The sequence below is a fragment of the Ruditapes philippinarum genome, unplaced genomic scaffold (assembly GCF_026571515.1).
Source record: "Ruditapes philippinarum isolate M1 unplaced genomic scaffold, ASM2657151v2 ctg3389_1_1_1_1, whole genome shotgun sequence".
NCBI lineage: Eukaryota > Metazoa > Mollusca > Bivalvia > Venerida > Veneridae > Ruditapes > Ruditapes philippinarum.
This window is the reverse complement of record NW_026852138.1, coordinates 5,138-29,207: the sequence shown is the minus strand read 5'-3', so window position 1 is coordinate 29,207 and position 24,070 is coordinate 5,138. Positions and strand designations below refer to the sequence as shown.

Here is a 24,070-nt window from a genome sequence, read left to right as displayed (position 1 = left end):
GAACAATTTCTTTTAATTCAAGCATTCACAGTGATCGCATTCATATATGATAGAGATTATTACAAGCATTGTATTACCAAAGATACGCTTTAATTTATAGTTTTAATACCATGTTATGAAGAACAATTGAGGACAAAAGACACTGGTCCTTGATTGTTTTGTACGTTCATCAGGATTTTTTGCTCAACGTTTATGGAAAAGTATTATATGTTTTGATATATCCCAATATGATCGACGTTTAAGAAGAGTAGAATTATCTTTGTTAACTCATCAATATATTTATCACTTGAGTTTAAATAAAACCTGAGCTTAATATTTCTAAGTCATGAAAGTTCGTAATGCCGAATATTACCAATTATGAAATAAAGGTAAATATATATGAGAAAACTTACTTTCCGATTGTACAAAATACACTAAAATATTTTCAGTTTTGACATACACGTAATATAATTATTATACTAAAATTATACAGAATAATCACACCTTTTGAACAAACCCCATTTTCCTCAACAAAAGTTGCAGTGCAAGAACATTTGCCTGTGAGACAATCCGAATTTGGCGTGCCAGTGCAATTTGATCCAGTACTACATAAAGCTCCAAGAACTGAAAGGAGTATTTAAATATTAACAGGGTATACTCAAAACGTGTTAAACAGGACAAGCTTCATCGTTTTGCTACATTTGTCCAAATTTATATGTCTCACTTGATATTTCTTTTAGTGAATTGTGTTGAAACCATATAATAATTAAGGATTAATTTATGCAATGTTTTAGCCAACAACAAATATGCAAAATAAAAATGTAAATATCCAACTTTATTTAAACTTGTTAATTTAATATTTCATTGAATACGAAATAGGTTTTGATCGAACGTAAATACTTTTCACACATGCGTCATCTTTGTTCTTGTAACCTGCTTTACATGCACATTTTTTTGAAAAGCATTTGGAGTTCGTTAGTGTGCATACAGTCGATTCAGTTGTAATATCACAAGTTTTGCCGATAACTGAAAAAAATCACCAGTGATTAATATCAATTTTATGTATAGAAACCGTATAAAACGAAATTTACAAGAAGGAAAATTATGTCTTTCGAAATTTTGTCTATTGGTACAAAAGTTTAACATCGTAAACAGTGTAAATAACAGTTTAAAAAACTTAATACAAAAGTGAACCGTTCTACCTTATAAAAATGGAAATATTTGACATTATATTATTTCTTCGATGTATACTTTTAAACTTTTAAAACTTTCAAGAAAATTAAAATCTATAAATTCATTCCTTAAAATAACATTGTTAATAGAATATTGTGTCACATTATATTAAAGACAACTCACACAGTTTTCACCCAAAAGTATATTTTGATAAATGTATGCTTTAAAGCAGCAAGCCTCCAGATTCTTGCTAATTTTCATGAAAATTTGAAAATGTTTTCAACAGTACAACATTGTGAAGTAACTAAAAGAATGCAATTTACACATTATCAATGTCAATGCAAACCCATGTTAATTACTTTTACAAGGTTGAAATATGCAAAAAAAGCCCTTACTGCGTTAGTAACGCAGTAGAAATATATTTATAAATACTGTTAAAATGGTCATAAATCGCACATAACATGCAAATTATCACTAGAATTTTGAATATTTATACTTTTCCTAAAATCTTAGTACATTTTTCTTAGGTTTGATTTTATCGAAATATTTTTGCTCATCTGGAGGCATGCAGCTTTAAATTATTAAGTTAGGGCTTGTTTCAGCAGAGTTAAATGATAATGAAAAAATACTTATGGGGGTGCATTTCCCTTGCACATCTTTAAAGGTGGCATCACACTGACATATTTTTGATGTACACGAGGCATTTCCTGCACTCGAACAATTTGCTTTTCCCGTGCAGTTGGAACCGAGGACTGAAATAATAAGGCATTCAAAATTTGACATTTCGAAAGAAAAGATTCTAATTTAATAAGAAATATCCGAATGGATTCCTAAACTGAAAAGATTTAATTATACTTGTTTTAATTGTTTAAATGCAGTTTCAATATTCAAATAAATAAAAAATAGGAATTATTGCAAAATGTAAACTTATTTTGATTTTCACCTCATTACTCACTTTATACCCTTTGATGGCCATAATTTCATTTTAATGAGGCGCCCATCTGTTTATACTTTGAATTTAATTTTTATATTTTACAAAAAATTGTTTTAAAGATATCTCCTTGAAGATTTTTCTATACCGGTCTACTAATAAAACCTTGATTCGAATTAAAAGGAATATCGGTTTATGCAAGGAGCGTCATATTATGATACAAGGAGGTGTTACGAGCAACTTAAACTCAATTACCTCCTGATGAAGCCGCAGCGCCTGTGTTCAGGTTTACAACTGCACATATTACACAGAGCAACATACATAGATATACAGACTCCTATAATATTAAAATACACAAAAATATATCAGCAAGTTAAACACAAAACAACTTAGTCGAAATAAATCAATATTTAGTATTCAAGATACCAAGCACAAAATTCCAAGCATTGCTATTTAATTTGTATCTGAGTATTGTGTCGCTTGAAAATAATGGGGTTGCACTTTTCGAACAAAAAAAATAAGGGAAAATAGATAAAGTAGACAAATAAAAATTTCTTGAATTTTTAATATCTATTTATATTACGTTTCGTGTTATGTATTAAGGAATACTTTAAACAGCTTTCCTTCCTGTTCAGAAAAAATGTTTGTTCATTTAAGCAAATAAGACTTAAAATATAACTATATGAGGAATTTGTTGTTGCAGGGCTAAGTAAATAATTCTTTTCATTATATTACAAGGGCTTAATCACTGCTGATCTTTCACTTGCATAGGACTGCCTTAAGTAGCAAATATTGCAACCACTCCAGTTGCTACTGTTAGAAACATATATTTGTTCATTTATGAGGATAGAATAACAGCGGTACATTTTGCAATTTGCCATGATTGGAATATCTATATATTTTAGTTACAATATAACTAATACCCCTTAAACAATCAAGGATATTGTGTGTTAAATATAATTAGATTAATTGCATAGCATGTACAGTCTTCTACATATTTGTTGTTGATATGAAATGCTCGTAAATGTATTACATAATACATCGGCAGATATAAGACAAACTTCTAAAAAGATACATGTATATATGGCACCAATATCAACCTACCCTTTCAATACCTTTTTGTCATGCTCATTTCCATAATAAATGTGATCATAAATTTCTACTTTTTTTTGGTTTGGACTGCTCGTCTGGATTTCGAGTTGTGCCGCAGAAATATTTTAATTAAAATACGTCTTTCTCAAAGAGTGTTATAATTTGAAACAGTGTCAATTTTCTTAGCCAAACATTTTAAATCACAAATCCTTCAATATATAATTTAGGGAATAAATGTAAATATCAATGAAAATAGAGTTAAAGTATTTTTTTATATTGTACCAACAGCACCGCTTCATGTAGAAACATTTGAGTGTTGATTTTAAAATCTGAAATGCATGCTTCCTCTCTGTAAAGTTAAATCATTTCACTTTTTTTGCGTTCTGCAACTCATTGTTTGAACAAAGTGTTTGATCAGCACGTGTCAGATTAAATGATCAATAACACAGTAACTGTCTCATGAACATCTGTTTTCGTGAATTACATTAAGTTTGACAATTAATGGTCGATTTAAAAAGACTGATAAGATAAACTAATCACATTTTGTGTGATAATGTTCCATAAGAATTATATTTTGCAAAATGTATAGTTTATAGTACAGAAAATGTATTTTATTGTTTTTATTGTTAACACTTATGAATTTCAATAAAATCAAGCCATAATTTTGATCAGGTGATACAAATTACAGCGCTTTCTCATTGCCTTCACTTTATGCCACTGGTCTCTTTCACTATGTGAAAGCATAATCAATTTCCTTTTCAATTTATTCTCAAAGCAAGATTGTGGTTGATATACGGTAGACTCTTGACAATCAAGTGACTATATGATCTCCTTTCAGGGAGCATAAATTTATTGCCTAATGACCATATGAAAAATACTCGACGCCTTTAACGAAGGCATGGCAACAAAAATACACATACAATGATCAGACATAGCAAAACATTAGCAATTTGGGTGAGTTAAGGGGGGGGGGGTAAGAATTGTCCATCTTTGTGTATTGTACTTAGTCAAGCAGATGCTTTTAAGAGAAACAAGCATTTTGTCCAACAATAGAAGGTTAAAATAGCTGGGACATAGCCTCAAATATTCTGAAATAAATTACCGGGCATTTTGATTACAACCACTAAGTTTCACTGAAACTAATTAATATGCCTTCTCCGAAACAAAACAAAAATTTCATTGGAATACTTGTACAAATGCTATTGAGAATCATGATAAATAGTTAGATAATCAACCATAATTATATACATATTCTTGCTTTGAAACATATAAATATTATCGTAAAAGTTAACACTTACTTGAAAGACTTCTGATAATTTTCTTTTAAAACCTTAAAAATTTACAATGCTACATTCTTTATGTCTCTCTTGTGAAAAAATAAAAAGTCCACATAAGTGATAATTATTGCATAGTTACAATACATTATATCATGCATCTAAGTAATTTAAATCTTCTATAATTACAAAAAATGAATATACATTACACATGTGTAACTTTGCCTCAGACGATTTTATTATGTTTTAAAATGTTTGCGGGGTACTGTGTTAAATAAATTAATCACATACATGTTAACATTTTATTCCCTATGTTGAAATAGAAATAACAGAATTGTCAATTATGCAAAAATATTTAACCATGATTGTTGTTCAGTGTATAAATTAAATCCGCCGTCCTTCAACTGACGTTGACAATGCGCTAGAATTTATGTGATTTGCTTAACTTTTCTGTCACGTGACATGCCCGTCAGTTGGCAACCGTCCTTCTATTTACAATTAATACATGTGTCTGTACCTGTTTAGCTGGGTTGCATTTTGTCTTTAATCAATGCTCTGTGTTGCAATGAATTGACTGATCTTGAAAAAGAGGTCATATGTGTATTATATTAAAGCTTTCGAAAAAGGAAACGACGCTCATATAATAACCTGCGTAAGAACTTTGAAAATTCAAATATAATTCTTGTATAGAATAAAAGGTCAACTGAACTACTTTTGCTGTGTTTTATGTTCGCTTACATGCATGAACACATCATATTTAGTTGAAAGTATGTGATAACAAAATCGTTTAACTGCTTTATACATGATGTCACTACCTGGACAAATAGAACATTGATGATATGATGTGTTAATTGTAATAAGATTGTTTATGCCTACAGTCTTCTGCAGATTGAAAAGAATTTTTTTTCTTATTACATGTTCTACAAGTATATGAATTAGGAGACATCATCTTCAAGTTTTGCATGTTACAAATCGCAACATAGGGTCAATGTTTGGCACTTCACAATACACGCGAATAGAAAGTTTATGCTTTGCTGTGCTTATATAATTCATATACCTATTAATGCACAGTTCGATACTTGTAGTGCAGGTACTTGCCGGGACATACTACACATTGTCTGTGGTTTACTTTTTATCAGATAGCAAAGGGTTCATAATATTCAGATGCTCTTACATTGGTAACATCTGTTCTCGGATTCTATATTGTGACTACTCAAGAAGTGTTTTTATTTTTGCCTATGATACAAGAAAGAAAGAACATCAAAATACTCGACAATCTGATTTATACACAATTGCCGCGACGTCACGTAAAAATCTGATATCATTTTGTTCCGATGCTCTTGTTTTAGCTAAAACACCCCTGTCGAATGCTTTATACGCCGAATGTAGTTGAGTATTTTATACGTTAGCGCTGTATAAATGTTTATTATTTCCCAATTATTGTCATTAATATTATTGTATCCTTATTGGGATCTAGTGTTTTAGAAAGGCATTTTGTAGTTGTAAATGTTTTAACTAACTTACACATGTATATATATTTAAAAATCGTTTCAAATTGTACATAGAACAAACATTAAACATGGCATATCAATTTAATTTTGACATGCCCATATTCATAATAAATGTATGCATACATTTCTTCTTTTTTGTTTCATTTTGATTTATTTGACTGTTCTCTTTTGGATTTCATTAAGTGCCGTTACATACTTAAACTGCATGACTGATCGTAATTTAATTATTTTTCTAAAAGTGTGAAAAAGCGCCATTTATTTTTTTATACAAACAATTAAATCACATGCAAAACCTTTAATAAACAATTACGCTATAAATCTGAATATTAATGCGACAAAAGAGAAAAACAATTTACTTAAGATGAAGTGTTTTTTTTTAACAATTTTCCCACATCTCTGTTTTGAGTAGAAACATTTAAGTGTTGATAAAGAAAATCTAATATTGCCTGCTCTTTGATTGAGATAGGTTTTAAATAATTTGTTTTCTTCTTCCTTTTTTATTTAAGAAAGTCACATTGTTTTAAAACGAAATTGTTCTGTAAATGTCCGATATAATTTCTACCAAATAATACCGGTTTCAGCGGTGTTTATAGGCTATTTTACACCGGTTGTGTCGTTATGATACGAAAATAATCGGCCTTCGAGGTCAACCCATGCACATCAAAACACCAAACCGGTGTAAGATAGCCAATTAAAACCACTGAAACCAATATTATTTGGAATCTAGCACGGTTAAATAAGGAAAATCACTAACACTTTTTTGTTCAAGCGGTAATCACATTTGCTGCAGATTATCATATAACACTATTTTTTCCGCACCCTACTGTCGCTTAGGCAAACAACATTATTAAACAAAATAAATAATAATAAGAAAAAGAATCACATTATTTTGCGAGACTAACATTATCAAGTTTCCAACATTTTTAACTAACCTATCAGACTAGTGTGTTCCACTTAAAAATAAAACTCTTGTACAGAACATCAAATGTTTCGATGAAATAAAATGCAACATTTTAGACATTAGAACGATAATACATGTAAGAGGGAAACGTTCGCACATTCTTAAAGGAATAGGAATGGATGGATTTATGTCTGTCTAATATAAATATTCATCATTTAAAAAGAGGAACCATGACAGTATTTCTGTTGACATCAACCCTATAAGTGAGAAATTTGTGTTTTAAGACACTATTTTTTACATGAGAAATAAGTTCATGGGCGCCGCCATTTTGGCGTTCTGTCATTCTCGCGAGACAGACGAGACCGAGATAGTGACGTGTTACACCCACTTCCGGTTAGATGTACACGCTGGTACAACTGAAATATATCTTGATGAAGAACTTATTAATCTTATTGCGTACATTATATATTATTTATGAAAACATCATATGGAACTGAATTGATTGAAGACGCCGCGATTTTCAAGCTTGATGATGATCCCACCACATGGTTTTAGCAATGACTGCTTAATTTTCAAAGATAAACCATTAATTTAATTTGGGTACTGTGAGAAACTTCTTCAAATTGACGATATATCCTTTTATTTTGTACTTAATTTTCGCTAGACAAGCTGTCCGAATAGGGTACATCGCCGGTCATGTATCTTCTATTCTAAAATATCAACTAAATCCAATATGCAGAGATCTACTGAGGACGCGATTTTCCGCCATTGACGCTAAAAATGAGATTGGTGATAATGGCGCAGGAAAATTGGCAGCCAGACTATTATCGTATGAAAACAAAACTGCCCGTTAGGTTAATTAGGCACCCAGTCAAAACTGGTACCAACAGCAAAAGATTGCCCATTCCCCTGTTATTACGCATATTCTCGGGTTTATCCAGTTCCCTATGGAAGTTTTCCACGTTATCTACTTCCCACAGAGATACGCATTTCTACTACCATAAATTTAATCCAATAAAACCAAAAATCATAAATCTACTTAATATTTAAAATGATTATTGGTAACAGAAAAAAAATGTGTTGCTATTTTATGACATGCTGTCATTTACAGCATAATTCGATGGTGTGGAACTTAATTTCCCCTAAGGTCATTCAGTTCACCGATGATGCGTAAAAAATAGATATTAGAATTTTGAGCAGCCAATAAAAATGTTTTTCCTGCAGTTCATATTAGGCTACGATTACGACGGCAGCATCATACCTTGACAGACATGTTGAAAATTTACTTTTCAAAAGAGTTGCTTATATTTTTGAAATGTGTACATCAATTATAACATATGTTACACCTTTAAATTTGAAAGTCAGAATCAAACTGCAAAAATTTAATTACATGTACTATTAAGAACACGTTTAAGTAAGATTTTTATAATAAAGATAATTATCGCCGTTCAATAATTAATATTCGTTGCTGCGTTTGTTTATTTAATTGCATTATTTGATTGTGAAACTTTGTCAGATAATAACATGTGTATTTATTAAATCTGTGAAATATTGTTTAATTACATTAAGATGAGACTTTAATGAACATAGCATTGTTTGGAGTAACGGGCATCACTGGCCTGATGTGGTGCGACCGGTAGACGTTGATTTTTTTTCTTTATTTATTCATTTTTTTTTTTTGATATTGTTACGTATTTTGAACCATAAAAAATCTCCTCTCTACCTCCTGTGAAAATTAAATTGTCTGGTCAATACTTAATTATATTAATATTTCCCTACGATTCAACTAGATTTATCATAAATCTAAAGATGTGGGGAAATGACATCACGCGCACCTGTTTTTATACGGCCAATACACAAACATGGCCGCGCTTACTGATTTGTAGAAATCGGTGATTTATCGATTTAAATTTTGTTATCATTCGTTTAATATTATTATTTTGGTTGCAGAAAATTTGCAGATTAATTATTTATAGTATTCTTTTTCTGAAATCAAGTTTTTATTCTAACCTTGTCTTTCCCTTTAAGTGGAACAGTCCCAAGTATTAAAACAGGTAAAACTGTTTGATAAAATAAAATCCAATAATTTAGAAATAACAGCGATGTTACATGTAACCTCATCAAAAAATAATAATTTCAAAAACTTTTCTATAACACATTTTCTTTCACCTTAACAAACGTACTTGATGGCTATAGCGAAGGCAAATAAGCAAAAAATTCATCTACACGGACCAGGGTAAGAGGGATAGTATCAAATGATTCCAAACGACTTTAAATTGGAGTGCAATATGGTGTTGCTAGTAACAAATTCAAATACTGATGTTTTGGACTTCGAGACAAAATTTTCGGATGATAATATATCAAATGATATTTTATTCAATATCAAGTTCATATTTATAGGAACGAAATTATTGAGTGTACTATTGTGAATGAGACCTCTCTAGGGATGGTATTGAACGCTTGGTAATTTTCTAAAATAAACAAATGCACTTACTGATCAACCCAAAAATGCATGCCTCGAGATGACATTTATAAAATTAATATATATACAACTGGAAATCTAAATAATATCTGTACTTTTTAATAATTTTCTATCTCTTGTCAGAAATTGGTAACTTCGCTTTCAGTCCCAAAAGTTAAATGAAGAGCACATCCATGAACATTTAAGCAATATGTTTGACCGAAAACATTAATAAAAACGTAAACGAAATAGAAAAACACCAAAACACGAGGCTATTCTATTTGTTCGAGAGGACGTTTCCCCCAAGTATAAATCAGATTGCCGAGTGTTTTGTTGTACTCTATCAAAGGCAAAAATGAAAATACTTTCACTGTCATAAAGATATGTTAAACCAGAAAAAAAACAACCAAGATACGAGCATATGAACTAGTTTATCTTTATCTTTTTACGTCACAATAAGAAATTGTATCTAGTCAATGAGCATGCACAGTTTGTCGATAGACAGTGCTGTAACTGGACTGCTGGTAACTAATGATAATACCCGCACTCAAATTAACGCACTGTACATATATTGGTGTACGATTAACAAACATTTTAACGAATCTCCAAACTATGATACGATATACAATGTATGTTATTATGTATCTCGATAAGTTATACTAAGCTTCAATTATTGTATCACATTATTGTATTATTGAAAATTGATGATAATTATATTAAGCTATATTGAGTAATGTGTTGTTATAATTATGTTTTTATATCAACAATGCTAAGAAAATGGAAGGCTGTCTAGAATAGTTTTATTCTTAAAATCCAAGTATAATCTTATCTGTCTATTCAGCATACAATGACCAATTTGTTCGTTATAGACCCTTTCAATTAAGACCGTATTCAAGTTGTCGCCCTTGGATGACGTCATTGGGGGATACGGTGGACAATGCCGATACGATTAAGTACAATAATAGAGGGATATAAAGATCTTAATCCTTTCTCTTGTAAGATTGGCAGATTGAAATTGCCAAAATTTTGTGTAATTGAATAAGATATTACATAAAACGGATGGTGAAATGAATAAATATGTTTACTATAATTTGTTTTAATAGTAGACCATATTCCTGGGTAACTGATCATGATTACCATTTTCGTTAGATTCTTAATAATGAAAATTTTACCAGGCAGTTAAATCGTACTAACTTGCTTATACCAGAGATATAGATAATGTATCTATGTCTCTGCTAATATACAATACCCAAAAAGTATTTTCAGTTTCAAAAATGTAAGGATTCTGTAGTTTCGAAAAACGGCTGCGTAATTATTAATTGCAAGATACTGGTTTATTAAAAATCATTTTGATTTAAGCATTACTAAGACAAAGAGAAGAAAACAATATAAATCTATGTAATTTAAAAAAAAATGTAAAGGCATAAAAAGTAAAAATTCTTTTGAATGTACATGACTGTATACTATTTGTGTCGGCAAAAAATGCACTCTCAAAAATCGTACATCACACCAATATATTTAAGCTGGTAAAGTAATATTTTCAACTTGATACTTTTAATTCATACTCTGCTTATCAAATATTAAAAAAAAAAAAAAAAACCAAATTGTGAAACACATTCACAGAAATTCGTTATTAACTGAATTATAATTTTACGTATTTTTGACTGTGCCAGTTGGTAGGACTCTGGATCGAGTATCAAATCAGTAAGGCATGACCAATAAAGTCCCTAGGATGATCCATAACAAAATTCGGACCATAAATATTTTGACAACTAACAAAAGTGACGTAATCTGATGTAATGTTATAACTCTAAAAAATGCACCCTGGTGATTTATGATATCACAGCCAAGTGCCGCTTGTATATACAACATATGCACCCTGTTAATTAATATGTTACGGCCCAGTGTCGCTTAAATATACACATCTATTTATCTATGAAATAAGTTACTGGGAAAAGGTCTTTAAAGAATAGAATTTTATTATCAAAATTATCTTATTATCGTCTGTTGCGAATCTAATATTATAAAAGTCAATGCCACATGGTTTTCGTTCTTTCCGGAATATTTATAAAATTATATCCTTCACTGCATGGTTCTTTGAAATATTTTTCATACGGCATAATGAAGTATTGACAGAATGCATTCTGCTTTTGTTCTATTAAAGCTTGAAAAACAATCGTTAAAAGACATTGGCAATCTTATTTTCAGGTTTGTCACAAATACGCCGGAATTTTCTAAATGATAGAAAATAACACAGAAAACTAGAAAATGGCCATTTAAATTTATAATAGGCAATTTCAGTGTGTATGGGTGTTTATAAAATATTAAAATTTGATTTAGTTCCTGGCATTAGAGAAAATCTAGATCTAATAGATATATTCACTTTGAAATTTCGCTGTTTCACTCCGTAGCGAGAATTAATCTCAATCTTTGTTTTTGTATTTTTTTCTATTGTCTTGATATTAAATTTATGTATGCATGCGTAAATTTTTACATGTTATAATCATAACTGAACGATCAGTATTTACGCATTTAACTTTTCGATAAGCTATCTTTCTATGCGGCATGCATAGTTTTATCCCCCATTTACGTCACATCCGGTAAGGGAAGTAACTCTTCACTGACTGTTATCGCTTAAATGAAAGGGTCTATAACACACACAGGAGGGCAACGTCACGTAAGGTCTATCTCGAATAGAAAAACCTGCAAGACAGTTATCTTTGCAGAGCCACACTCACAACGATGCTATTAAATACCTTGTAAAGTTTGATGATTATATCATGACAAATAACATTGATAACGTCCTTTCGGATACAAATAAAACAAACATTCTTATTCGAGCAACTGTTTATTGATCATAGAAAAAATATTTGATATCAAATGGCCTCCAACATTTAACTTTTCTAATGAACAAACAATATGATATGTTGTTGATGCACGAATGTCCAATAAAAAGGGTTAATAATTTTTCACATTTATCATCATATCAATCATATACCAATTTATAATACCAAAAAACATGATCATACTTTCAAATGAGCAACATGCTTTAAAATGTTCATATGCCAATCAGACGGGAATAAAGCCTAATATGCGGACAGTGATACAGTTGTATAAACTTTGATAATGAATTGATTAATAATGAATAAACATTCACTCATTCATTTGTGACATGTTTATTCATTGTTGATTCAACTCATATATTGTAAGATATTTTTGCCATAACCTATAACACTAATGTTTGGTAAAATATTTAAATCATATTGTTGTTGTTGATGATGATGTTATGTGTATCATAATGTTTATCTTGTTGTTGTTTTATGTTATAGCTCGTTGGGGTGTTCTTCCTTCCTTTCTTTAATAAAACGTATACAATCTTAAACTATTTCAACACTGCAATATTGTATGCGAAAACCGATTTTAACATTTTATTTCAAATGATGTGAAATAAGAAAGCCATTCCGTGAAAAGGAATCAATTCAGCATATAACAAGGCAAAACTCGAAAACCATCTTCGGGCATGTTATATACAAAATAAATGCTAGAATTATTTGTAATAACAAATTCACATTTTAAAGTAAGATGTTCATTTGAAAATTAAAACAATTGTTCAATATAGTTTATAACAAAACAAGTGTAATAAAAGTGCTCAAACGCTTTATAAGATTAAAAATAAACAAACAAAAAAGCACAGATTATAATCACAGCAAAATTAATTTTTAGTTAAATATATCTGAAAATCTACACATCATATTAGTTATCATTACAAAGAAAAAAAACACAACGACAAAAAAGGCAAAAAAGGCAGGAAAGAGTAAGTAGAAGATGATCCTGTCACTACACTATATATTGTACGAGGGTTGTAAGATTGTATTTCCTCTCAGCAAGAATCTGGAAAATTAAAACGCAGTATTGGTGTTTGATACATACATTTATCTTTAAGAGTAAAATGTTTAGCTTCAACAATTAAACTGAAATAAGCTCGTGTACAATATAGTGTAAAAAAACAATTAAAGATGCTTGATGACTTTACGTCGCTTGATTTTCAAGTAAAATAACTATAAATTTATAACGATATATTGAATGATGTATATATTTGTAATATTACATAAGGGTAGAAAATTGTGTGTCAAACGTCAAAACAAGAGTAGTTTTGAGTAATGTAATTACAACACTTTCTTAAACACGGTAATTGAAAACTTATATTTATTATATGGCCTCTAATATAAGATCTTTCATGATATCTAATTAAGGTCAACTCGACAATAAGGCAAACTAGGTTTTCAACATTAAATGTTCTACAATAATTCGCGTGACCAAACCAATTGGTATATGATGTCATTTTGATTGATAAGGAGAAGCATTATTGCGGGGACTATTTCTTATTTCTTTTTGTCATATTTAATTTAAAACCGCCAAAGTAAGTGCTCTTAAAGTAATACAGTACATTAAAAAAGTTCAAGAACTCTGTCAGTTTCTCCAAATATACGGAAAAACTTCATATAGGGAAACAAATCTCAATAACCAATAGTAGACGGTGAACAGTTTTCCGTTTAACGATCGCTTATTTCAAACAAAACTAATAAATTAAATTATCACAGCTATTTCCTCCATGATTCGAGGCATAAGTGATAATCGGCGTCACATTCAAATAACGTCATATACCACTTGATTAACAACAGTAAGCATTTATTTTATCACACAGAAGAATTATTTGTCACTTTATTGTATATCTGCATCGAACAAACACAAATATTTCTGTATTTGGTCCAACACACATACTATTATACCACCTATAATAAAAATGAAAATATCAGATCGACTTTCAGATCAGAAATGTTACTTAAAATTTATTTATACTAGAATAAAATTGTTAAGGTCCTTAGAAAATATGATCTTGGTATATGAAGATTTAATAAAGATATAAAGAAAATCTTACTTTTAGAACGCTTTCAGTATGACATTTAACAACATCAGAATGCCAACAGTACTCATAGCAATCTTTATTGCCACTGCGGACGACGCTGAAGAGAGTTATATGATACTAATATTTACTTTTATTTGTCTGTCTGTGTATTGTAGTATGATAATCAAATGTACACAAGTTTGAATATCACTTAAATTAAAGATCGCTGTCACATTTGATCATATGAACATAATATTATGCGAGCACTTTTCTTTTGAATAATCAACAACATAGAAAGGTATAATCCCAAACTACCTCATTTCACCTACAGAAACTTTTCACCTACTTATGAAAACATTAAAAATGATATTTAAAAGTATATCACAATTTAAGTTGTGTTTAATTAAAGCAATGGAGTACGTCTATGCTATCTTAAAATGATCTGATACTTGACTTTCACTGAATCAAAACTATTGTAAAATATTTTGCTTACGTTCTGCACACAATCCGTTTGAATCAACGAATCCCGCTTTGCATTTACAAGTCTTGGCCGTTGTATCGCAGTCAGCATTTGATACACAGTCCGTGGCTGCTTTACACGTTTCGCCCAAAGCTAAAAATATGATGAAAGAACGTTTAAATAGGGAAAAAAAAACAAAGTAAAATACAGCAGGTTTTATTTCGTTTTGAAACCTATTTACAAACCATATGTGTGAATGTTTTAATTATTGTATTTTTAACGATTCAGAGGTCTTTAACATACTTTTTGTTCAAATTAAAAGTTTTAATTCTAAAAAGTATTCATTTAAGCAAAACTATAAATAAATGACGAAATTATTATTCATTAACGTCGTAATGTTTATGAAATTGAATTTTAAAGAAATTTTCATTCTTGTTATTAGAAAAATGAACTAAGAAAAGCGTTGACAATTTGCCTTTAATAGGCTTTCATGGACACACAGCACTATATATACATTTGTAGGCAAACTTCCCGTCATAAAGTTTTTGTAAACAAAATATACCTAAAGTTCATTTAGACAAACTTATTTTTTTTTCTATTATTCCATTATTAATGTGTATCTATTTTGTATATGTATATTTAGGATTTCGTCTGAATAAAGTATAATCATTCAATCAGATTTAAAGCAAAATATTATTTTACCATACAACAAAATACAAACCATTAAGGCATATTCCATCTTCTTCCACATGTTTCGCATTACAGGAACACGTGCCGGCTGCAGAACATCCAGAATTTGTCGTTGTACAAACAGTAGATCCGCTCCCTGAGACACACGATGTACCAAGAACTAAATTGGTGAAAATAATCATTACAATGAAAACTGACGTTTATTTCAAGGTAAAACAATTTTCCATTAAAATGTGCTGAGACAATATCAAATTTTTTCCTCTATTTTGTAAGGTCTAATATAAATGTTATTTGCATACATTTTTTATATTAAGCATTTATCAAATAATATAAGTTGAAATGAACCAAACTAATTTTATTACACTGGTTTGATGTGAATTAAGAATATATTTTAATATCAGATTAATAGATTAATTCTAACTGATGATGAATAAGACGTAAGACATAGTAAAATATATAAAATGATTTTTTTATTTCAAAAGACATATAAGCCGCGCAATGACAAAACAAACGTGCTGCGTCTGCGACCAGCATGGATCCAGACCAGCCTGCGCACCCGCACAGTCTGATCAGGATCCATGCTGTTCGCTTACAAACCCTATAACGAGAAGAGAAACTGATAGCGAACAACATGGAACCTGATCAGACTGCACGGAGGCACAGGCTGGTCTAGATCCATGCTGGTCGCAAACCCACTATGTTGGTTTTGTCATGACGCGGCTCAAATATTAATAAGGAAGAAGTTTTATGAAGTACAAAATACAATTTCCCTCCTCGTAATATCATGATATATTATTCGATTGTTACTTCATAATTAACCTTTCAAACACTGGTCATCCTTGTTCTTGTAACCTGTTTTACATGCACATTTTGTAGAAGTACATACAGAGTGTTTCAGTGTGCACACAGTTGATGCAGTAGAGCTCGAGCATGTTTTGCCAATAACTGAAAAAATGAAACCCGGTGTCAATGATTTTATTGATTCTATAAATAGCAAAATGGATGGGATTTGAATATGATAACAGTTACTATTCAAACCAATTTTCTTTTTTGTCATGTAAAACTCATAGAAAATGTTTCTTTTATCATTTTATTTCTTGATTTAAAGGCACAGCATATTTAAAATACGGGCTAATATGAGAAAGTTTGTTTTCCTTTGCATATAGGGGACATGTTCCCATATTTTGTCTCTTGTGAAATTTGAACAGTAGAGCTTCAGTCGTATTTGTTTTTGAACAACCCTCGTATGATAATTATGGTTAATGACTAACAAAATATATTTAAATAGAATCTACTGAGTTACCATTCAAAACACACGCTCCACTATCTGGTTTGTATCCACTCGCACATTTACATTTGTGTGAAGTTGTTGTATCGCATGTCAAGTGACTTGTGCTTGAACAATCAGTTGAACTAGTACAATTGTCACCCAATACTGAAATGTTATGTCAAATTGTATTTTAAGGAGTTAATTTTGTTATAAATTATTTGGATGTTTTAATGATTTTCTAAACAACACAGTTCATCTAATTCTTCAATACTTGCAAATGTTTAAGGTGACAACAGACACTTTCCGTGGTACTCAAATAAATGTCATTTAAATCAACTTATTTGAGTAATAATTATTATTTATTTAATCCTTGTGCATTTAATGTCGTTGATCATCATAAAAAATAACATATTTGTAAAAAATGCCTTTGTAAATGATTGATTTTTAATAAAAATCCTAAAATTTTAAATCGTCATATCAAAGTCATTTTTTATTTTTTTGTCATCAAACTGTTGGAAAATAAACATACTTATAATATCTGGGGAACCGTGTCTCAAATTTTTTCTATCTTTTCTCAAAAAATTATGATGTAACGTCAAACAATTTATACGACTTTTTTCACCATATATATTACTTTATTAAAGATAATTAAGTCGCTGATTGAGCAAACAAAAATCCCTGACAGGGTTCTCTCTGTAAATAAATTCCCTTTCATAGAGAAATAATCATCCTTAAACAATCTAAAATGGTTTAGAAATTTGTCAGGGACACCGTACCGCAAGTCATATAGACGTTCACATAAAAAAGTTGTCTGTTTTTGTTGTTGTTTTACTTGACATTGTTAGAAAACGAGGTTGAATGTTAAGCAAGCCATTGAATCCGTTCAAAAGTCCATAATCTCAATGTAATATCTATCAGATTAACGGGACAGATAAATTATTTTCACACATGGATATTTAAGCAACCATATTTTTAAACAACCCCATGGTCGTGCGATTTGCCGCTATGCTTAATTGTTTATGTTTTATACATTATGTTACGTACATTGGCCGACAATTTCTTATTTTATATAAAATGCTAAAAGGTAGACGATATTCATAAAAGATGTACGGTATTTGTACGATACATGAATTACGAGTAGTATGGACCAGTATGGACCGGTAATTCACGGATATATGGAACTACCGATTTCCCTCATTGATGCCTCAACAGGGGGCGGAGCGTTATCGATAATTGACAGGTTACGCGAATAGCAGATAAAAATGGTACAGGTACCGTTTAAAAACTTTTAAAAACACATTTTTTGGACTAACTGCTTCCAAAATTAAATCACGAATGTGTTCAGAAATGGTTGATAAATCTACTAAGCAAAAAATCTCATTTTAGTTTTTTTCAGTGATAATTGACTCTTACAATGTCAAGTAAAACAACAACAAAAACAGACAACATTTTTTTATGTGAACGCCTATATGACTTGTGGTAAGGTGTCCCTGACAAATTTCAAAACCATTTTAGATTGTATAAGGATGATTATTTTTCTATGAATCAATAAAAAAAGATATTAAAATATATTGTCAGTGAAAATAAATTGTTCGCTCGTAAATCGGACACAGTAGATCTACTAATAAACCTGGGACAAAGTATAAAAAATTATTGTCTATCCCGGTAGAAACTGGATCTCTATGCCGTGCATAGATGATATTCATGATAATAGAAGTCAAGAAGGCCAGATCATAATGATCGAGTAATACCTTTTATTTTTATTAAAATATGTGAAGCATTATCTATTTGGTGGAAAAAATATATAATATCCCGTTCTTATTTGTAGATCTACCATGGACTTTAAAAGACTGTCAGAAGCTCAGTTTTTGTTATCTTAATCTATATTTTAACGGAATTTCAGACACGAATACACAGGCAGAGTGACACTGGTATAATATAATAAAAATAATGCTGATGATAATAATAATAAACTTCAAAAAAGAAACAATTAAATACCCCGCTAGCTTTGCGCAAATGCGTTCCATTTCCCCCCACTGAGTGCCTCAAATTTTACCGATAGTCACGAGACATGTGCGACAGATACCAGACGGATAGTAAATCACGTTAAGAATTGAAGAAATTTCGGCTATAAACTGATATTAATAAGCAGCTTTTTAATTGGTCAGATGTCACTGGGTCATAAAATGTTGTTAGAGTATGTTACCGCAACTTGTGACCCTCTCTGGTGCGATATTTGTGTATTATGCAATTAATCAGCATGAAACGTAGGGGTCCGAGACAGAACAGCCGATTTATGACACTTCGTTTGATGCGGGTCGGACTAACTTTGAATCGGCATAACTTTTTTGATAATCAAGCAATTAACATGCAGTTTAAAGCACATGAAAGGAAATTCATTTACGGAGGGAACCGCGTCAGGGATTTTTGTTTGCTCAATCAGCGACTTAATTATCTTTAATTACGTAATATGTATGTTGAAAAAAGTCGCAGAAAATGTTTGACGTTACGTAATATTTTTTTGAGAAAAGATAGAAAAAATTTGAGACACCGTTCCCTATGAAATATTATAAGTATGGGTTTATTTTCCCAAAAGTTTGATGACAAAAAAATAAAAAATGTCTTTGATATGACGATTTAAAATTTTAGGATTTTTATTCAAAATCAATCATTTACAAGGCATTTTTTTTCAAATATGTTATTTTTTATGATGATCAACGACATTTAATGCACAAAGATTAAATAAATAACAATTATTACTAAAATAACTTGGTTTAAATGACATTTATGTAAGTACCACGGAAAGTGTCTGTTGTCGCTTTAATCCTACAAATAAAAATATTTATGAAATTTGAAGCATGATGTTGTTCTGTAAATTACATTATAGTCAGTGGTTACGAAATGTAAGCGAAATACATTAAATCATGTTTGATCTAAGTGTCCTGACGAAGAAGGTTTCAATATATTACCTTTTAAAATACATTTTTGCTGCACGGCTTTATATGAAGGTATACACTGACATGTTTTGTTGGTATCACAAGTTGAATTTGCAACACTCGAACAGTTGCCGGCCACTGTGCATTTTGAACCAAGAGCTGAAATTAACATTCTTAGAAATAAAATTTATTTATATCAGGGCCAAATATATCACACAAGGAAATATTTGTCAAAAATTAACATTAACAATAACCTTAATTTGTCAAGAAAATGTTTCGTTCACCACTTCTCGTTCCCTAATTAAGACTGGTTTCTTTTGTAAGAAGCTAATATTACATATTAAATAGTTGATAACCTGTCATGAATGAATTTCAATCTCAAGAACAAACCTAATTTTGAGGTGGTACATCCTGGAGGAAAATTACAAAAGCAATACCCAAATCATATATGTAGCACATATCTTTGACCTGACAACGGTGTGGAAATATTTATTTAATCTATCAAATGCCAAGTGTCAATAGTATTTATGCTCATATTAAATATCATATGCCTAAATAGTAGCATGTATGTACACGCATATAAATGTGAACACGCTGACAATTATCATGGTTGATAACACCTAAATACGTGATAAATAATACGTCATAGTTGAATTGCGCGCACGTAATGCTCAACAAGTATGCAAGTTATACTTATAAGTACACATGCTATAGTACAAGCATGCTAGCTTCTAGTTGAGATCGTAATAGCCCAATTCATGCTTTCTTTAAACGTGCGCAACAAACTTATGGAATACATATACCCGGTGACCAATCAAGGATACCTTACAACAATTTGACTCAAATGGCTATATGACTTCAAACGCCTTGATTTACCAGATTTAAATCATTACATCACTAAAAAATCATTTGATACAATTTGGTTACCAAAGTAATTTATTGTGATAAAGGTATTGCAGTGAACAATTTTGAATATCAGTTACCTCCTGCTGTAACTGCATCGCACTGATTAAAGTCCACAAAAACAACTATAACACAAACCAGCAAACACAGATATGCATACTCCTATAAAATAAAAACACAAAATGATACACAAAATATTACATCTTACTTGTTTTTTCAAAGTAAGTTTTGCGTTATTGCTAAGTATGCAGAGCAGGATATTATTTATTAATTCTGAGTCATATATATATACGTTGTATTACGAGCACATTTTGTTACGTGATATTTTTGTAGAACAATTTACCAAAATCGGATCACCATCAGCGGTAAGGTTTTTCACATGCACGCAATAAAAATAAAACATTATCACAGCCTGTAGACATTTATGTATAACTTGTAATAACTGTTAAAAACGCAAACAAAATATTAGTCAAGAGTAAAGTAATTAATTGGAAAAAAATCTATACAAATATACATGTGTTTCAGGCTCATAATATTTTGGACATGTTTTTTCGAGCAGCAGGTTCTATGCTGCTTGACTTTAGCGTATTCAATTGTCTTTATTTTTATCAACTCAGATCGATAAATTTTTTAACAAAGCGTAGCCACTTTTCCAACAATAAACTTATATAATTTTAGAACCATGACATTAGAACTTTACCGAGAAGCAAGTAAAATAGAGATAAATAGAATCCCTTTGGCCAATTTGAAAATGCTGGAGGCTCGATTCTATTGTATCTGTTTAATAACATAACTAATTATTATTGTAAATATCATAAGAAGTATGTAGTAATATAATCACATTATTTAAAACTGTTTCTGATTTTACAAAAATTACAAAAGTTTAGATGTAAGATAACGTTAACGAACCTTTAACCTTTACAAACGTAAATATCGAGGCGCTCCAAACCGCTTGCAAAAGACGCACTGTATTTAAAGGGCTGTACGGCACTTAACATAATCCATTTAATCGCTTTGAAACGCTTATACGTGATAGAAGAGAAATATTCTATCGGGGACAAATGTTTAAAAGACAATTGACAGTCCTACTGTCTTGAATTGTCTGTTCATTTCATAAAAAGTCGAGGGGAAACAACGAAAACAAACAGATGTTTGTCTATTTCAAAATATATTTTCTCTAGAGTGTAGTGTTGTTCAATCCCACTTTTAAACACTTTTCAATTCAGCAGACAAAATTCAACTACTTTAATCATTTAATGTCTAAATATTATGCTTGTAAAATAAAAGGTGGTGTAAAATTTCGAATTGTTAGATAATTCTTAATATTGACAGAATAACAAAAAAGTAAAATAATTTGATGTTCCCGACATTTATTTATCACTAACATTTTATAAAGTAATATCAATCGACGAAAGGAAGATGTAGCTATTGCTTATAAAATAGTTTATTAATTAAGAAATTAGATTTTTCTAATGATGTGATCCAGTTTTTTTTATATAATTCCATGATAATTGTATTAATCATCTATTATATATCAGCTGCAACGGACAAGTTTACACAATAAAGAAGCTTTAACAATTTTTATTAGATATTTCAAACGAGGTAAATTGTGACATTTAATGAAAGTGGATTGTTGTTCAATGGACACATTTTCCATAATTTCAAATATTGATAAAAACCGTAGGAATTTGTCATTTAAAATATATAACAGCCCTTCCATTATTGACCAATTCACTTTAAATGCCTTCATTTTTAGAAATCCATTAAGGTAGAACACTCCTAATGGGTACTATAAGGAACTGTAAAATTGACAGCATAGGACAACATAGGACAGTTGAATGTCTTAAATGTCATCTGTATACAAAATTTAAACAAAATTTACCGTGTGGTTTATAAGTTATGGACATTTTTTGAACTTATACTTTGCCATTAGAAGGGCTTTTTTCATTAATGAGGAAACTTTAAATTATCTATAATATTATCATAATGAAAAATGTTTTCTTCATTGTTTTGCTCATTGTTAAGAAACAAATAGTGACATTTAGGTAACAAATTAAACAAGCAAATTGATTGTTTTTAAACAAAATGTTTTTAATATGTATAAAATTGTAACATTACCCAACCCACTTTTAACTCTTATTTGACCAAAAGCCTCATTACAAATATCCCTTAAATGTTCCACAATAAGTGGCTTTTTTTTAAAGTTTGCCTATTTTTTTTTAAATATATATTGGTTGGTCTTGCAAAATATAAAATACTTTTCCCGTGAAGTTTTTATTTTATTAAACTTTGAAAATATCTGGTATCATGTTTGCTATTAAATTTGGCATTATTTAGTAAATAAATACCTACAATAATTATTTAATTAAAATGAAACACTTTTTTCTTCCATTAGGGATATGAGAGATTAACAAAAAATAATAAAAAGAAAAATAAAGTTGCCCATTTTGGGGTTTGAACCTACGCCCTTCAGTTTCAAAACACTTTACAGTGATTGTAGCCTATTTGAATACTCTTCAAAGTGCATTAGGGGTGTACTACATTAATAAACTTCGAAAATTTACTTGAAATAGTCACAATCTCTAATCATCTATTCTAGAGGAAATGGACATATAGATCAATTAAAACACTTCTACTGAACCTTATAGCTGATGTCAGCCATGCTAGAACTTGATATGCTAGTACCTTGAAATCAACCTTGATATTTGCTAATGGTATTAAGGAACTTCTAGATAACTTAAAGATAGCAGCATTCCTAACCCCTATATTGAAATAGAAATAACAGAATTGTCAATTATGCAAAATAAATTCTTACCATGATTGTTGTTCAGTGTGTAAAATTCAATCCGCCGTCCGTCTTTCAATGGACGCTGAAATTCAGCTAGAATTTATTTATATGATTTTCTTATCTTTTTAGCCACGTGACATGTCCGTCAGTTAGCAACCGACCTTCTATTTACGATAAACTCATTTGTCTGTACCTTTTTAAGCAAGGTTGCATTTTGTACTTAATCAATGCTCTCTTTTTTGTAATAAATTGTCTGATTTTGAAATAAAGGTCATAGGTGTAAAATATTTAAGCCTTACAAAAAAGTAAAACACTCGTATGATAACCAGCGTAAACACTTCGAAAATTCAAACTACCTCTTCCTGATTTAAAAAAAAAATGGTTGTTAGTGAACGGTATTCTTGTGTGTTATGTTACCAAACATGTATCAACAAATCATATTTAGTTGAACGTTGCATATGAAAACATCATCAAACTACATTTCATATGATATCACTTCCTACGATAAACCAATGAATAATGATTTTGTGGTAATTAGATTTATTACGCCAATAGTCTTCTGCAGATTGATATGAAATTGCCATTTTACATGTTATATTTATAAATTAAAAGACATCATTTTCAAGTTTTGCATATAACACATATCAACAATGGGTCTATTTTTTGGCACTTTACAATACATACGTATTGACATTTTATTCTTTGTTGCGATATGTAAATCATTTTATAATAGAGACCTTTCTATTGAAAATGTGTCAGAGTTGAATCGTATACCTGCATGCACAAAGCGTTATC

The 24,070-nt window shown here is 30.2% G+C and overlaps 2 protein-coding genes across 3 annotated transcripts; both read right to left on the bottom strand.

The window, feature by feature from the left end:
- Nucleotides 1-73: 73 nt before the first annotated feature.
- Nucleotides 74-4,919, bottom strand: LOC132750369 (cysteine-rich with EGF-like domain protein 2-B). Its single transcript, XM_060740336.1, has 6 exons — nt 4,810-4,919; nt 2,339-2,420; nt 1,782-1,904; nt 880-1,005; nt 484-603; nt 74-87 (listed from the first exon to the last, which is right to left on the bottom strand). The coding sequence occupies exons 1-6, from the start codon at nt 4,810-4,812 to the stop codon at nt 74-76; spliced, it is 468 nt and encodes a 155-aa protein (XP_060596319.1). The 5' UTR covers nt 4,813-4,919.
- Nucleotides 4,920-12,759: 7,840 nt separating this feature from the next.
- LOC132750341 (prion-like-(Q/N-rich) domain-bearing protein 25) lies at nt 12,760-23,421 on the bottom strand. Of its 2 annotated transcripts, none has more exons than XM_060740304.1 (9): nt 23,303-23,421; nt 20,568-20,649; nt 19,618-19,743; nt 16,682-16,813; nt 16,198-16,323; nt 15,410-15,538; nt 14,722-14,841; nt 14,262-14,346; nt 12,760-13,213 (listed from the first exon to the last, which is right to left on the bottom strand). In XM_060740304.1, the coding sequence occupies exons 1-8, from the start codon at nt 23,303-23,305 to the stop codon at nt 14,264-14,266; spliced, it is 801 nt and encodes a 266-aa protein (XP_060596287.1). In that variant the 5' UTR covers nt 23,306-23,421; the 3' UTR covers nt 12,760-13,213; nt 14,262-14,263. The 2 variants fall into 2 exon arrangements, with proteins under 2 accessions (XP_060596287.1, XP_060596296.1); XM_060740313.1 differs by lacking the exon at nt 12,760-13,213 and adding an exon at nt 13,316-14,115.
- Nucleotides 23,422-24,070: the final 649 nt, after the last annotated feature.

Coding starts and splice junctions, on each gene's coding strand:
- LOC132750369 (XM_060740336.1), bottom strand. Junction 1,905..2,338: donor CGCTGCGGCTTCATCAGGAG/GTAATTGAGTTT, acceptor TTATTATTTCAG/TCCTCGGTTCCAACTGCACG. Junction 604..879: donor AGATGACGCATGTGTGAAAA/GTATTTACGTTC, acceptor TACTCCTTTCAG/TTCTTGGAGCTTTATGTAGT.
- LOC132750341 (XM_060740304.1), bottom strand. Junction 16,814..19,617: donor GCAAAAATGTATTTTAAAAG/GTAATATATTGA, acceptor ATAACATTTCAG/TATTGGGTGACAATTGTACT. Junction 15,539..16,197: donor GGATGACCAGTGTTTGAAAG/GTTAATTATGAA, acceptor TCACCAATTTAG/TTCTTGGTACATCGTGTGTC.